Source organism: Zingiber officinale, chromosome 9B (genome assembly GCF_018446385.1).
Source record: "Zingiber officinale cultivar Zhangliang chromosome 9B, Zo_v1.1, whole genome shotgun sequence".
Classification (NCBI taxonomy): Eukaryota; Viridiplantae; Streptophyta; class Magnoliopsida; order Zingiberales; family Zingiberaceae; genus Zingiber; species Zingiber officinale.
Genome location: NC_056003.1, coordinates 54496923 through 54514216, shown reverse-complemented (window position 1 = coordinate 54514216; position 17294 = coordinate 54496923). Strand labels below are relative to the sequence as shown.

Here is a 17294-nt window from a genome sequence, read left to right as displayed (position 1 = left end):
GCTGGACTCTCTTCGTTAATAAATTTGGTATTACGATTCGATAAGATTTATTTATGTTTATTTAATAATAAAAGAATATATAAAATATACAAACTCGATGTATCTCTCTTCTCAAGCATTATTTTCTTGACGAGTGAGAATTGTTTAAAATAAAATATAAACCTCCAATAAGATAATTGATCAAGACAACTAAAACAGATAATGTCTCCTCTACTAGCAAGGCATAGAAAAGGCTGATAAACACATCTTATTGGCCTATTCTCATTCTCCATGAGTTTTTTGTTTCGTGTTTTCCGACAAGCATAGAGAGGTAGGTAGGTATAAACTATATGCATCAATAAACACGAGAAGCTCATTGGGTAAATGGAACTGATCGTCAAACTCCTTCAAAAAAGATCGGAAAACAATTCACAATGTCGTACTTCGCCTAAATTCAATTCACCCAGGGAGACGGTCCAGTTTCACCACTGCCATCAATGTAAGTTTCTGGCATTGGCCACATCTTTAAACCACTCGAATCTCCCCAGAATCCTTGAGTAAACCAGCTGCTTACGAACGACTAAGGATGCTTTCCATTCGTCAGATAGAAGGCTGTCTGTCGTATTACAATGAAAATAGCCCAACTAGCGCAGATAGCAGCAGCTTGGTTTCCTGGCAAAAAAAAAAAAAAACAATCAGCAAGTTAGAGAGTGGAGTGAATAATGATCAGCCGCTTATGACTAGGTATTCCATTAGCACAGTTCGGTCCTGTGCCAAATAGCCGGTTGGCGTGTTGTGTGACCGATAAAAAATTCCATGCCTTAATAAGGCGTGCTTCAGGATAAGATTTTTTGAGGAAAAAAAATGGTATTTCAATTCAGTATTTTTCTACAATGCTGAATTGATTCGCAAAATACTTCTGAGCTTTATTATTGTGTCATAAACAAATTTGATCGGTTTGTCGGTTACCTCAGCCATGAACATAGTCGCTAGCATTCCAATGTAAAAGAAATTGAGATGGGGAACTGAACAACAATGTCAAACAGGGCATAACAAACAAAATTAATGCTATGTAAAATATAAATTGAACAATAACAGTGCATTAGTTGCACATGAAGTAAAATACCTGGTCGATAAAAAATCTAAAATGCTATGCATGCTCAAAAGCCTTTGCCTATGTCAGATATACTGTCTCGGGATATTGACTATCATACAAACACATAATTTACGAAAACCTGCCGAAACAAAAACTAGCACCCAGAATATAGTAGATCATTTCCTATTGTCCTACCCCTGAAATTTCTACCTGGTCTTGCATTGGCAAATCATGTGTTATCCCATCTAGGCATAAAGGGAGAATTACACTAACCTAAAGAAGTCAATATTGTCCCGGGGCTATGGTGCCACGGTAAGACATTCAGGTTGTCACCTAGGCATCCACGGTTCGATCCCCAGCTATGATGTATTTGTAAGAATTTTCCCTCCAAATAGGACGCGCAACCAAAGGATGTTGGGCTCTAAGGCTACCCGCCACGCGCGCTTTTCGATTTATCCTGGTGTCCGGTGGAAAAATTCCGTGGGGTTAGGCCGGTCACCCCAAGACTAATCAATGAGGCTAACTAGGTTTATCATTTTTTTTTCTATTTGAATGCTTTGACCACTAGAAGTTAATAAAAATATTTTTAAAAGTTTAAACATGTTTCAGCAAGTGCAAGAATATTTTTAGAATGTCAGATGGAAGGCGTCGGTTGATAAATTACAAAGTGTGGTGTGCCTGTTGGTAAATGCTAAATTTTATGTGTGCCTTTTGGTAAGTATTGAATTTCACTAATTAAATATAGCCTTTCTCTGTCAAATTGTCCTTTGCCCGGTCAAGACTCACTTTTGATCAAAGCGAGGAGAAATTTCATAACAAAATATAGCTAAAATTGATGCCAGCATTCTATGATAGCCTTCAACGGGTGAGGAATGCAGAAAGTATCAAACAAGGACACTTTTAAGGATGTGTTGACTTCTTACTTACTGTTTGATAGGTGGCTTGTTAAATCACAGAATCAAGCTACCTCTGACCTTCATAAATTCCTATGATTTAGCATAATAATAGATGCGGAGCAGGGATACTTGTGACAAAAAAGTGCTCCAAATAAAGGGTTTCAGTGGCATACCACACAAAATGGAAAAAAAAATCACTTCACATTTGCTTGCAGACAGTTGTGAAGAAGAAACTGATGTTAGAAAATCATACACGCAAGAAACGAGACTGAATTCTACAAAAGGTGAAAGCTGAATATATGACAATTGTGAAGAAGAAAACTGATGTTAGAAATCATACACGCAAGAAACGAGACTGAATTCTACAAAAGGTGAAAGCTGAATATATGACAATTGAGAAGAAGAAAACTGATGTTAGAAATCATACACGCAAGAAACGAGACTGAATTCTACGAAAGGTGAAAGATGAATATATAAGTCAAGGGTTTGAGTATTCAATCAGTGTCTAAATAAAATTACTTAAATCTCAGAAGAGTAGATTTTCAAGAAACAAGTTTGAATATTCATTTCATTGTTTAACAAGATAACTTAAATCTTAGAAAGTGAATTCTTGTGACTAATGAGACAGTAATGGCATATGGTTTTGATTAACATAACAAATGAAACAATAAAAGACTGATCGAAAGCCTTACTAGCAAACACATGGGATTCAGCTGTTCACTTTCAGCCGAAATCTGTGGAGCAAAGAACCAAGTTATTGCTGTGGCACATATGTCATTGGATATTCATTTGTTTACAAAGGAATGATTTGCAAATCAGAATCAGACAGTTGGGGTGCAACTGTTAGCTCTGCAACGATTGTCAAACTTCTAGTGCCTGATGTTTTAACTCAGACTTTTCAGTTTTATTTGACATCCCAGAAAAATTCTGTACATACCAAGGAAGAACAATGGTCCTTTTCATAAACCATGGTGCCATTTATGGTAAATTTGAAAAAAAAAAAAAAACCTACTCTTATTTATTCACAACAAATGGTGATTGGAGTTGTCAGATCACCGCCCCATGTACTGCTAGGAAGAGGAGCCTGTGCCTAGAGAACCTAATGGCCTATAGTGAAAGATCAGCATCAATAGGAAGATAACATAAGGCGATGCACATTAGAGGCACCTTCTCCTAAGGCCAATATATAAGACCTGCTATAACAATGCGAGGGTCCTTTTAGCAGGTCACATCGTATCTGTTGAAAGTTAGGTCATAACAGGTGACTTCTATGATCCAAGAAATATATGCATGAGAAATTTTATCATTTCTAATTCTATGCACTTAAATGATTGAAGCAACCTAAATACACAAAGCAGTAGGACCTGATACCGCAAAACACTAAAATAGTTGCAGATTCACAATAACTTACAGAGTTTGATTGTTGTGGAAGACGTCATCTGAAAGGTTCAACTGGTGCAGTCTCTTCAAGGAGAGTGGCAGCCTGAAAACACTCAGAAGCTTCAAGTGCCAACCTTGGATTTTCAGCTTTATAAATTAGACCAAGATTGAACCAAGCAATATGGTTAGCGTGGTCAAGTCGAAGTGCATCAGTGAGGAAGCCTTTGATGATGGCCAATGAAGTGTCATTTAGATCTCTAAGGACAATCGCAGTGGAGACCAAGCTAGGGACATGGCCTGGTTCTATGTCCAAGGCTTTAGCATATGCTCCTTGAGCTTCTTTAAGGAGGCCCTTTGCTTCATATAACTGTCCTGAAATCAATAGAGTTTAATGTGTAAGATTAAAATTGAGTGGAAATTTACACAAACAAAAAGCATTCGAAATAAAAGAGAGAATAGAAAAAGAATCTTTACATGACTAGTATATTGATAGTGGGTGGATCCATGGTTTAAAGTGCCGTGCCGAAACAGTCGAAACGAGTGAAACGTCTCGTTCCGTTTGGCGACCGGCACCGGCACAACCCCGGCACCAAACCCACGACAGGTGCGACGTGTTGCGCGACCCCGTGGTCACAGCAGAGGGGGCGTTCGACCTTGCAACAGTAGCAGAGAAGTCGCATAACCCTTCCGTTGCTGCCGTGGAGACATCGTGCGACCCTGCGGTCACTGCAGAGGGGTCGCACGACCAACGTGGTCGCGTCGAAGGAGTCATGCAATCCCCACGGCCATGGTTGGTCGTGCAACCCTACGACGGCATCGAAGTTGTGCGGGCTCGCGAGTGGTGTCAGATTTTAGATTTCTTTTAATTAAACTTAGGTTAATTTTTTTAATCAACTCCTAGTTATGGCAAAGATAATCTAAAGAGACTTTATTAAACCCTAATAAAATTATCTAATTAATTTTATATTTCATTTATTTTAATTTAAAAATTATAATAAATTTTTTATTTATTTATTTATCTATTTCATATCTTTTCCTTTTTTAAAAGATTATTTTTTATCTTGTTTATTTTTTAAATATTTATGTTAAATATTTTAGTTTTTAATTAACATATTTTATATTTAAAAAATACCGAAATTATATCGGCACGGCACGATACGGTACCGAAACCGTATCGTTCCGGTGCAGACCGAAACCTTGGCACGGGTTGAAATTTTAAACATTGGGTGGATCACGTATGCATCTGACGGTTACAATAAACAAGCAAACCATCAACCGGCAAGTACACACAAAAATTTCCACAAGATCTTCTCTAAAAATAATAAAATCCAACGATGATATGAGGTTAGCATACCTAACTACCAGAATCCCAGTATATCAATTGATGTCCTCAAAGGTGGAACAGGACAGGGAGGACTAAGCAGGGAAGGTTAATAATGAGAAAATTCAAAAATTAATGGTGTTGGAGTCTTTGCAAGAATGTAAGACATTCATCTTTCATATGCGCCCAAAAGAAATGCAAAACCAATCAGTTTATACAATTACAATCTGATCATTAACAATAACGCTACTCCAAATACTTATTATAATATATCCCGTTACACCAGCTAGATCAAACAAGAAACTGTCTCAATGCAATGAGACTATAGAGCAAGTAGGTCCTAATGGAATCTATGAGATCTTGCAACAAAATAATATAGGAAGGATGAGATACGAGAGGCACAAAACCAAAAATGTAAGATGTGCTTCATGAACGTGCTATTCATCACGACAAATTATAAATGATCAATGGCAACAAGTCAGGTTCATTGTAAACTATAGAACCATAGTAAATGAGTCACTACATGAATTCCTCAAAGGGAATTTGAGAACAGAACTAGTTTATCCAAAGTTCTAGTTAGATATCCGCATCTTCTTATTTAGTAAATTTGTACTGCTAAATTCTTCTCTTTAGATGAATCACAGAATAGCCTATGTATTGAAAGATATCTAGGAACAAACCACTCCAATCTTGAGGCAATCATGGCAGTTACAATAATCTGCTTTCGCAGATTATGTTGAAAACTAACCAGTTTAAGCTGAAGAAAACAACAAATTCAGGATAATTAAACAGCTGAAAGGTCCACTGACACTAAGTAAAAAGAGTCTTTTAGAAACAATCATCTAATTAAATTCTCATGAACAAAAGAAAATCAAGAGAAAAAAAAAATAAAAACTAAAACTAGAAAGCAGGTGATTATTGCAGACCGGCAGTATATAAAATGTAGCTTGGATAAAGAAAAAATAGTTGACAAACATGGATACCTGTTGCATGCCATGCTAAAGCAGAATAAGGATTAATAGCTTTGAAATTTTTTAAGCAAACTTCAGCATCCCTCCATTGTGACATGCTTATGTAGACATTAGTAAGATCATACCAAGTCTGAAGTTCCAAACTTCTATCAATTTTTCCACCCTGCAAATAGAAATCTGTGAAGTAATATTTCCAGATATATCTGAATTGAGAGGGATAAAATATTACATTATTGATGCATGGAATTGCAACGTATGTATTTATAGCCCTTAGAAATATACTAAATTTTTCTCAAACTTAGGCATACCTTAAACTAGGTTACATCTAATATTTTTAACACTCCCACTGAAGCTACAGTGTAGATACTATCTAAGTTGAACTTCTTCAGATGAATTATAAAAAGTCTCTTAAGGAAAAGATAAACCTGAGTAAAACACTTATCAAAAAGCAAAAAAACAAGACTGGTGCAGTGGCATGAAGATTCAAGGCTCTGAACTGATCTTCAAAGAGATGGCAACAAGATTATGGTTGTCAAGAAAGAGATATTAGAAATTCGTGAAGATCTTTAAATGTCTCGACTTAGTTCCTTGACTCCTCAAATTCAAGACATCATGAGATTTTGAAGTTTGAGGTTAGATAAAAATTGAGAGATTGCAGAGTGAAATAAATATATCAAGGTTCAGCATCTACTCTTGAAATTTTATCAAGGTTTAAAATTTCCAACAATGTCAAAGTTTCAATCATGGACCAGAACTATATATAACTATCTATCTTTGGTATCATATCATGTCATGCCGATGCAATTTCGCATATTTTTAAAATATAACTGTATATTAATTAAAAAAACACTTTTATTAATATTTAATTATTATAATCGTTAACTATTTTATATTTCAAGTGTCGAGTTCATATTTTAATATTATCTCGTGAGATGTTTAATGCCTATTAAAATTTTGTAGCAACTATTAAACATAGCAACCAAGTTTTTATTCTACTAAGTGGAATCGGTTATATGGATCCTCCTGCGTCATTAGGGTCGATCACAAAGAGCATATGTTGTTCTCCTCCATTTCAACAATCCTATTTGTATCTTATGTAAAACATTTATCAACCTCTATCATTTTGCAAAAATAAACCTAGGCTCTTAAATCTCTATAACTCATTATCTCCCATCTTAACAATTATCTTATTACGTCTGCTACTATTGAACTTAAATTTTATATATTGTCTTTATCTTACTAACCTTAAATTATTTTACTTCCCATATTTCCTCACACACACACACACACACACACACACACACACATACACACACACATATAATAATTTTTTTAATATAACAGTTTTAATTTAAACCATTATGTAATTCTTTTTGCCGCCAGGGTCACAATTTAGTCGATGATCACGATTACTTCATTTGAGGTTTCAACCAATGCTCTCTCCTCCAACCACATCTCCCACCCAGATAAAAAAACCTTATTTATGTGCACCACCCAAAGTCAAAAAGTCGTCGCCACTCAATGTTGCTCATCATCGCTATTACCACTTGCTAATCGACGTTTGTTGCTTCCTATTAAGTTTTCAAGCATTTTATAGCCCTAAACCTTTTTCTCTTTATTGCCAATTTATAGTATTAGATTGGCATTTTGTTGTGCTACATACCCACAAAGCATAAAGAAAAATAATCCTATGGTAAATATATGAAAAATAAAAGTATACACTACAATTCTTAGTGCTTTGTCATTGCACATCAAGCAACTTCTACAAGATGAATGATAATTATAAGATGGAAGATAATGACAACAATGAAGCAAGATAAATCTACTAAGCAATTAGAAAATATATTACAAAATCAAAAACTTTCTCATATGATATGACATGCCCATAAAACATATTTGTTATTGTAAATGCCAATCTTAAAAGATTTCTAACATATAATATTCTATTTAGTAAAGGTTGTTTAGACTGAGATCCTACATAGGACAATGAGTAAGCATAGGATTGGCCTTAGACCAATTAAGATCATACTTGGGATCTGGATTGTTTAAGTAAAATTGGATCATAATATTGTGAGATCCTGCAGGCTAAATCGCAATCTTGACTACCATGAGTATTACAATTCATGCATTTATATCCCTTAGACATAACTAATTCTATCTATAACTTAGGCATGAAAGTATTATGTAACACTATGTTAGTGTAGAAGCCAATGCATATAAATATATAACAAACAAAAAGGAATAATACATATTAATATATATAACAAAAGAAAAAGAATAATAATCCATTGTGACAGCTAATAAAAGCATTTTAGAAGAAGAAGATTATTTTACCTTCAAAGTTGCTAGTCCAAAGCCAAAACTTTTAGTCTTCAACTGAATTACTGCAAGAAGATGAGTATATGTCTCAATTGCATTCTTCAATTGCCCTTGTGCGATTTGAATTTTAGCTTTAGTCCTCAACAATACCCCGTGATTCCATTTTCCTGTTTGTTCCAAAGCAGCATTAATAATAGTTTCAGCATCAACAAACCGCTTCTGTGCAGACAATATTCGAGCTAAAAGAATCCATCCTTCAATATTTGATCCAGCTTCAAGTTGCATGAGCTGTTTGGCATAACGAAGAGCTGAATCCAACTTTCTTTGTTCAGCATTTTCCAAGCTTAGATTATATAAGATCCTATAATCTTTCCCAGGGACCACTTTTTCAGCTTTTTCAAGCGAGTAAATTGCCTCAGACTGCCTTAAAACCCTCTCTGAGTCAGAACTAGAAGACCTAGCCTGAGTTGAAAGAGAAATTCCAAGTAAACAATTAGCTAGACTTTCAATTTGGCCACAGCAACCATGCAAGTTGGTGAGAGCCCTGCGTGCAAACATAACACCATCTTCTGCACACGAAATATTCTCACCACAAACTTTAGAAGCAAGTAACAATGCTTTCACACAATTTGGATCCTCTGAAGCACTCAGTAGCTTTCTCAGTAGATTCAAAGCAGTAAGATCATCATTTTCCCCCAAATAACACAAAGCAAGAGTATAGTATTGGGTTTTCCTATCTAGGGCACCAGGTAGTAATTCTTCTACCTGATTGGCCAGTGAACCTAACTGCCCTGATATGGCTAGCGCAAAAGTCAGATGATGAAGAATAGATGGGTCCCATTCAATTCTCTTCAGAGAAAACTTTCTCAGTAGAATAGTTAACAGAAGAACAGCCTCTTCTATATTGTTCCTAGGAATAAAAGCGCCATCCATTTGAAAACGAAGGTTAGGGGGACTTGCATCAAAGCCTCCATAAAGAAGAAAAATAGCAAATTCCTTTTGTATCTTTGCTGTGGTGACAGCATCAAGATTCCAGTGTCCAAGAAGGGCTCTCCGGTAAGATAAGATGACCTCATGGGAAAACCCAGCCAGTTTCCATAGCTCCGGAAGTAACTCAACCGCCCTGCGTACTATCTCCTGTAACTTACTATCAGTAAGAAAGTTCCCCACAGAGCCATCAGTTAAAGCAGACTCTAAAGTGTCCAGGACAATGTTGCATGATTGAGCAGCTTCTGCAACAAATTTAGAAGTATCTTGGACATTCGTTAAATTCACATTCAATTCATAATGAGCAAAAAGATTAAAAAAAAAAAAACAGAAACAAAAAAGATACTGCCTAACTAATACATCTGAGAAACAAGAAACTAAAGTTACATGATGAATGGCGATACATATTTACCATAAAGAAGTTACATAGGTAAAATTTGTTTCAGCAGGTTTAACACATCGACAACAGAATTTCTTACATCATAAGGAGAGGATGCAAGAGAGGTTAAAATATCAAATGTTTAGTCACGAAGGCCAAGCTTGTCAGCTGCTCATTTTGGAGATTCAACACCCCAATTAGAGCATCCACATCAGTTTCCCTATCACTATATCTAAAATTTAGGGTAAATAACTTACTTTATTAAATTTAAACAATCACTTTTCACTTCACACTACATCAACTACCCTAAAATTTCCATTATTTTTAATTTTTTATTATTTTCTTCTCTTTCTTCTATTTTTTTATTATTATATTTATAGAATGAGTGGAAGAAGAGATATTGAAAAGAATGAGTGGAAGGAGAGAGATTGAAAAAAAAAATATTATTTTACTTTTAGAATAGAGGTTTCATTTCCTAAATTTAGAAAATCACTATTCATCAAATCTAAATTTAGGGAATAGATAGGATAGCTGATGCAAAGACTTTTTAGCTACCCTATCTAAAATTTAGGATAAAATCTTTGAATAGAGTAGCTGATGTGGATCCTTGTACACTTTTCAAACAAAGTTACATTCATTAAAATTTGTCTATCAAAACCAAAATTATAACTAACAAAAAATTATATATACTAGATCACACACTCTTAGTGCTTATCTCCAATTTCCTTAATATATTAACATTCCTTAGAGAAAGGATCCTCTGATCTCATTTCAAAATTTTGCAACAAAAGAAGAGTTCTCTAAAAGATATTGCACAAATGCAGCACTAGTGATGAAACACACTTCAGATGCTGCTGAAGCAATAATATAGAGATATGCACTAGTGAAAAGCTATGTTATAATAAGTTGCAATATGCACACAGCAACAAACATCTAGGACCATAGTTTTGATTACGCCATACTTGCTATGAGTCTCTGTCATAGAGCACACTCCTAGAATCACACATGCATAATGATCAAAACATAAAGACATGATGGGTCATGCAACAGTCTTTTTAGTCAAGTGAATTGGACTTTATGCCCATACCTAGTCAGTTGAATTCAATGAACTAACATGATAAAAGTTATCTTAGAACAAAACTTAGCAGTTTGTATAGTCCAAAAAAGAACTCAAAATGTCTAGTACAAATTTCCTAGAACCCAAGAGATGCAAAGATGCATCTCTCTCAGCAATGAACATGTGATTGCCTACACTTAGATCTAGCAGATTTGGCAGTATGTGGTTCATGGGCATTCTGAAGGGAAACCTGACTCGCACTAATAAACCTTAAAATGGCACAACTACCATTTTAGGTGGCAAAAATCAGTCATAAATATATAACCTCCGCATAGTACATTCACCACTTAGAGTGGAAGGATTATTCATCCTATACGATTGTACATTTTCTAACTTGTTTATAGAAGTACCTTTACGATAATGTAAGAAATTGTATTTATGCTTGGCCACTTAGAGTGCAGTTCAAATCAGTTAGAAACTATGATTCAGAATAAAAGGCACACCTTTAAACCTTCCCAGATCTTGCAATGCTCTTGCTTTTAAATACACTGCTTCAACAAGTAAGCCAACTGCATGTATGGACATTGGCCGAGCATCCCAGTTTGTATGATTCTTGTGGTGTTCCATTCTTTTATTTATCGTGGACCTTATCTTAGGAGTCACTGAAGCAAGATCTATGCCATCAAAAACACGAAGTGCAGCTTCTACATTTCCTCTTTGATACTCCAGCCTGCCAAGCAAGGCTCTTGCTTCCTACAAGATAAAAAAAAAAAAAAAACTCTTTTATGTAACTTCAATTGGTACCAAACAATAATTTTGTATTGTAGGTCTGTATAAAGTAATGACATACAAAACATAAATACACTCTAAATACACATTGAAAACCGTTTAGAAGATAGTACAGTGGCATTGTTATAGATCAGAAGATCCTGGAAAACACTTTCATCATCAAATATACAAATTTGTATAAATATGGAAATCCAAGATACCAAGCAAATAACAGTAACCATATGCACAATGACTAAAAAAAATTGAGCTTCAAACACTTCAAGTATACTACAAAAATTCAGGTTTGAAAGAATTATACAAGATAAGATGTGCCTATAAAATAAAGGCAGCCCAATGCATGAAGCTCCCACCAATGGAGCTCCGGAGAAGGGTCTATTGTACATAGCCTTACTCTGCTTTACAAAAAGTTGTTTCCGAGACTCAAACCGGTGACCTCTAGGTCACACGGCGCAACTTTACTGTTGTGCTAAGGATCCCCTTCAGGATAAAATGTGTCCATGCAAAATATTATTTAATTAACTGTTCATGATACTCAAACAGTTACCCTAGCGATTAACACATAACAGATAATAAGCAAATAAAGTTTTAGTTTGTATTTTCACAGCTTTTAGTGCTTATGCCAAAAAAGAAAATTTAATTTTAATGTGCAAAAAATTGATAATTTTCTACATATTCCTATTGTCTTCATATATACCAAGTTGTGATTCATTCTCTTCAGTATTGAGTACAGGTTAATATAGTGATCCCCTTTGGTTGAGACTTGAGATAGTCCACTACTTTTGAACCTTTGCAACTAAATTATAAAGTAATCCAATTTGAGCATGATCTATGTTTAACATACTCTTTTAATAGATGTCTTTCCATTTCCTTTTATTGTTTCCTCAAGTTTGTATGAAATAAAGAAAAAAAAATTATTAAATTAGTCATGTTATCCAAATAATTTCTAAAAATATCTAGTTGATCTGTAGTAGATTACATTTGCTTGGGTGAGATAATTGAAAAATAAACCAATATCTCATTGCAAATGCACTAGGCATAGCTACTTGAAGCAATAAATATTCTTAGGCGGGCCTATATAATACCTACCACAAGGAACTTTTCTAAAAGTGCAATACCAATAGTATAAAAATATCTTGGGAGCAACTTAATTTACCTAAAGCTCAGGATGGGTTAAAATAAGGCTTCGCTAAGGCTGATTGATTATAAACATGTTAAGCATCAGCATTTTGTTAGCCTTTAGATAATGACAAGCCAAATGTTTAAATGAATATGCTAAATTGAGCTTGACTATGTATACCCTCATGCACAGCAGCACGGCAAAATAAGCTCACAAAGTAACAGAGAATTGAATGTATTGTTTCTTAATATCATAAAGACAATCCTAATTCTAGAATTGAAAGTATATAGACATGCATGTGCATCAGAACTTTATGAAGGGCTCATCGCCACCATAAACTGGTGCCTAAAAAGACTGACACCAACCTCATAATTCAAGCAGAGACCTTCACGAAGAGATGACTCCGCTTCTTCAATGTTTCCAATGTCAACCCTTTGTTCAATCTCACTATTTTGTTGAGTATATTGGTCTACCGAGACATCCTTTGTGGACAAGAACTCAGTTGATTGGGTCATTTCGTTGACTTGCATTTGTTCACCAGAACACAAGCAGTTCATTGTGTTCCTCATAAGGACAGAGAAGGAACCTCTCCTCTTCATTCATTTCTAATCATTCACGCAGCTTGAAGAAGACTCTGTACCATCTACTTTTGAGAGATACCTAGCATATACAGAAAAGGAAGGAGTGTTAAAGAACCACTGATGAGTGGTATCCCAACTGACAGCAAGCAAATCAATTCGAACTCCATTGAACTGTTGTGAAATTCCTCATAAACAGACAAAATAAAAGATGGAATATCACACACAAACAGACACTCAAAACGCATGATGAATCCAGTGTTAGGGACCTATCCAAGAATTCAACTTTTGGCTTAATTTACCATAGAAAACTTTGCAACCTTGACAATCTGCGAAGGGTATGAGACAAGAAAAAAAAAGACTAAAGCACTGATGAAACTTAGAAAAGCTGAGAGATCGAACAATACAAAACAAAAGTTTATAACGCAGACTTACTATCTATCTCAGGGAAAAAGGAAAATATGAAACCAAGAAAGAAGATTAACAATCAAACACCTCAAAAGCCCGGATCCCAACACAAAGAGCAATTCGAACAACCACAAAACTGCCCCGGATGAACCAAAACCCACCCAAAACCACACCTTTCGCGCCCTCCGTCCTCTCGAAACCCTAATTACCGATTGCGAAAACACAACACAAAGAAGATCCTACCAGAGATTTCTTCAACCTCCCCGTCCAAAATAGGCAGACACTCGCCAACTCTCGAAACCTGGCCAAGTTAATGTAGCCAGTAATCCACAGAAGGGATACCGGACGAGTTTCGAAAGGGGCAATAAAAAAGTACTTCTAGGGCAATAAATCTTACCAATTCAACCAACCCTCGATCGGGGACCCAGCAATAAAATCTTAATCTCTCGACCTCTTTGATGAAATTCCGCCGAGGAAAAAAGCAAAATTCCTCAAAAAGAATCGCCCTGCCAAAGCATTCCGACGGTAATTCAAAGGAAATCGCTCCCTTTACCCTTCGAATTCCTCGAAATCTCCTATCAGGGAAGGGCGGCTTCTAAGAATTCTATTCAAATTAAGAAATCATCGCAATTTCTTAGGAATGTGGCAAAGATCGCTGAGAGACTTTAAAAAATAAAATAAAATTCAATTGTGCGTTTACTTGAATGGATAGAAAATGATGAGCGTGAGTAGGAGGAGGAAATGAATGGATAGAAAAGAAGATGGGTAAAAGAAAATTGAACCCAAAAAAAATATTAAAAGGACCTCCTTTATATCATATTATTAAACGAGCATCTACTTTTAAAAAAATTATCGAAATAATATTTCACCCTAATTGTTATGAAAATATCTCTACTTTTTTAATTGTTTGAAAAATCACTAAACAGCACATATAAATATTTATAATGCTCAAATTACTCCTTCATATGAATGAGGAAAAGAAATATTTAGAAATTTTCTTTCATAAATAAAGTTGTATCATTGTACTGTAACACCCCGACAGTCTCACAGTTCGATCTCGTGATCTCATGTGACAAACATAACATTATTTATCATCTTAAATGATCTATGAGATTGTACTATAAATTTCATCGTAATACGGTTTGACTTTTAGATTAGAGTATTTCGTGATATGATAATTTTATTAAATTTCTTTAAAATAATATAATTTTGATTAAAATTATTCTAACATAATGCAGTTTTTTTAAATAACTTATTTTTAAAGATAAGTATATTTGTCGAATTTGCTTTATTCTACCGTAATCTTACTAGTTAATTAAGAATTTAAATTTTTTAATAATTAATTTTAATGAAACATAAGATTAAATTATATTAACGTACTTTTTCACATTAAAAATAATTATTAGTACTTTGCTCTTATTATTTTTTATATAAAAATATATACTATTATTATGATTCTATTTAATCTCACAAAAAAAAATTTTACATTAGAGAGTATATATTTCTTAACATTTTAATAAGATAAGTTTAATATTTGATATAAAAAATTAAATTAATTTTTTATCAAGGAGAATTTATTACAGGAATTTGTTGAGATTTTTTTATTGTCGCCTTTACATTATACTATTGTATGATTATAAAATCTAATTTATAGATTTGGAATATCAATTTATACGTATTTATATATTATATTATATATATAATGCATATACATAATGATTAATTTTAATTAAAATTATTTATTTTTGAAGTAGTTCTATGCCAACGTAATGCAACTTTAATTAATACTATTTTAAAATGAAATACAGATATAGGTATTTTATATATTAAATTATAAGTAAAGTATTAATTTGTTAATTTTCAAAAGAGAAAGATTATTTTTGATGATATAAATAATTAGTAGTACCTTTTATTTTATTTCTGTCCAGAAAATTATCCATATGTTTACTTTGATGGATGGATAAAAAGACGGATAGCATTGAGTGTTCCTTCCCTTCAACCAGCCCTTCAAGGAAAGAGACGTCGGTCTGACCGCGGCCCTCGGTTGTGAGGCCTAGATCTTGCCACGTCGGACAAGTTCCCATCCACCTATGCCGAGCGCGTGAGACGGGGCGCGTTTCCCCAACATTAACGTACATCCACCGCCGTCGGTTTTAATATATTTTTTTACTAAGTTTTCAAATACCTGAACGCGCACCGCCAGACGCAACTGTGGGTTCTCTCGGTTGACTTGGCCTCGCTGTCCAATCAACATGCTGGGTCGACCAATCTCGAAACGCCTACCGACAGTGACGTAAAGGAAACGGTCAGCGAATCTATCGCTGGCGTTTATTTTACCGCTGCTAATAAAAGTCAATCGAACACAGACTTTTACCCGGACACGCGGGCCTAGGTCCCAGATTTCCCATCCAATAACGTCACTGGCTGTCTGGATGTCTACATAAGGGTGGTGTTTTTGTATTTCGTGTTTTAAAATTAAAGGGCGTCAATTTTTTCTTTTTCTTTTAATTTGTTTTTTACAGCTCACTTTCCTTTTCTTTTTTTGGTATTTTCTGCTCTTTTTCGTTTTTTTTTTGCTTTGATCGAGAAAACACGGGACCACCGACCCTGTCAATTAAAATTGATTTTAAAAATGAGCGACGTGGTCTACCTCCAAATTAATTGGGTTGGATGGATTTAAAAATCTGAATTATCAAAAATAAAAATAAGAATAATAACAAATATGAGAAATTAATTTAGGCTTGCCTAAATAGATGTTTTGCTAATATATATTTTTTATAACATTTCACGGCAGCGTATGCGAGAGGTTTCAATATTACTCGTTTCATGTATTAACTTTGGTAATTTTAAAAATAAGTAATGCATTCCCGTTATATTCCTCTTTCTTCTTTCTATGAAATAATCACGTGGGTTTTCACTCATACATTTTTTAAAATTTATTGCTCTTAATTTAAAAAATTTATTGAAACACATTGGTGGCGTTGATTAGTGAATGTTATATTGTCCTAATCTTATAATGAGCTTGTATCATTGTCCTAAAAACCCATTGATCTTTTTGAATTTGGTACAAATTCATTATAAGACATAGGATAATAATTCTCACTAACCGACATCTTCAATAAGTTTCTAGGACTCTCCTAGTTCAAATAATATCAATATTTTAAATTTTTGAATTGTACAAGTCTATCAATCAGTTTCAATCAAAATTGATTGATGAATCTAGAAAATTTTAAATTATTTTAAATTTAAATTAATATATTTCTGGAAGACTCCTTAAAATATTCACACCCTCAAACCTGAATTCAATAGTATAAATTGAGAGTAATGAATTATTGAAAACTTAAAAACTTGAGAAAATTTAGCACAAACTCGTTATAAGGCGTACAACAATGATACTCACTAACCAATACCGCTAATAAATTCCCTTAATTCAGAAAATATCAAGTTTTTAAATTTCTAAATGGTGTTACGTCTATCAGCTAATTTCATTCAAAATTGACAGACCAAATTGGCTAATGGATCTATAGAACTTTGAATCACTTTAAATCAAAGCTAGTGTACTTCTAAAAGTCTCCTTAATATATTATGTTCTCATATATGAATTCGATAATATAAATTAAAAGTGATAAATTTTTAAAAATTTATAAAGGCATGAGAAATTTTATTACAAACTCATTATAATACCTAAGACACACCACCAATGGGTTACTAGACTCCCCTAGTTTGAAAAATATTAAATTTTCAAATGATATAGGTTTGATCTAATTTTATCTGAAATTTACTGATAAATATAAAAAAATCTGAATCAATTTAAACTAAAATCAATATGCTAATAGAGGTCTTTTAAAGATACTCATGCTCTCAAACTTTGAATGTGATACATAAATGCAAAGCAATGAATTTTTAAAAATTTTCAAAGAATTGTGCAAATATTTGGAGATGCATTCACGCAAGTCCACGTGATTATTCATGGAAAGAAGGAAGAGAGGTATAACGAAAATATGCTATGTGTTTTGA

The 17294-nt window shown here is 34.0% G+C and overlaps 1 protein-coding gene across 2 annotated transcripts; it reads right to left on the bottom strand.

Annotated features, from left to right (window-relative positions):
• Window positions 1-150: 150 nt before the first annotated feature.
• On the bottom strand, window positions 151-13938 carry LOC122022407 (protein NPGR2-like). 2 transcript variants are annotated; one of them, XM_042580397.1, is made up of 8 exons: window positions 13675-13938; window positions 13521-13578; window positions 12657-12951; window positions 10889-11138; window positions 7978-9194; window positions 5656-5806; window positions 3383-3723; window positions 151-651 (listed from the first exon to the last, which is right to left on the bottom strand). In XM_042580397.1, the coding sequence occupies exons 3-7, from the start codon at window positions 12888-12890 to the stop codon at window positions 3407-3409; spliced, it is 2169 nt and encodes a 722-aa protein (XP_042436331.1). In that variant the 5' UTR covers window positions 12891-12951; window positions 13521-13578; window positions 13675-13938; the 3' UTR covers window positions 151-651; window positions 3383-3406. The 2 variants fall into 2 exon arrangements, with proteins under 2 accessions (XP_042436331.1, XP_042436330.1); XM_042580396.1 differs by lacking the exon at window positions 13521-13578.
• Window positions 13939-17294: the final 3356 nt, after the last annotated feature.

Bases quoted from the DNA above. Each gene is read 5' to 3' on its own strand.
- LOC122022407 (XM_042580397.1), bottom strand. From the start codon at position 12,890: ATGAAGAGGAGAGGTTCCTTCTCTGTCCTTATGAGGAACACAATGAAC. The intron at 11,139-12,656 runs GTTGGTGTCAGT...TTTATCTTGTAG, and splicing joins GTCTCTGCTTGAATTATGAG to GAAGCAAGAGCCTTGCTTGG. The intron at 3,724-5,655 runs GTATCCATGTTT...TATTGATTTCAG, and splicing joins TTTAGCATGGCATGCAACAG to GACAGTTATATGAAGCAAAG.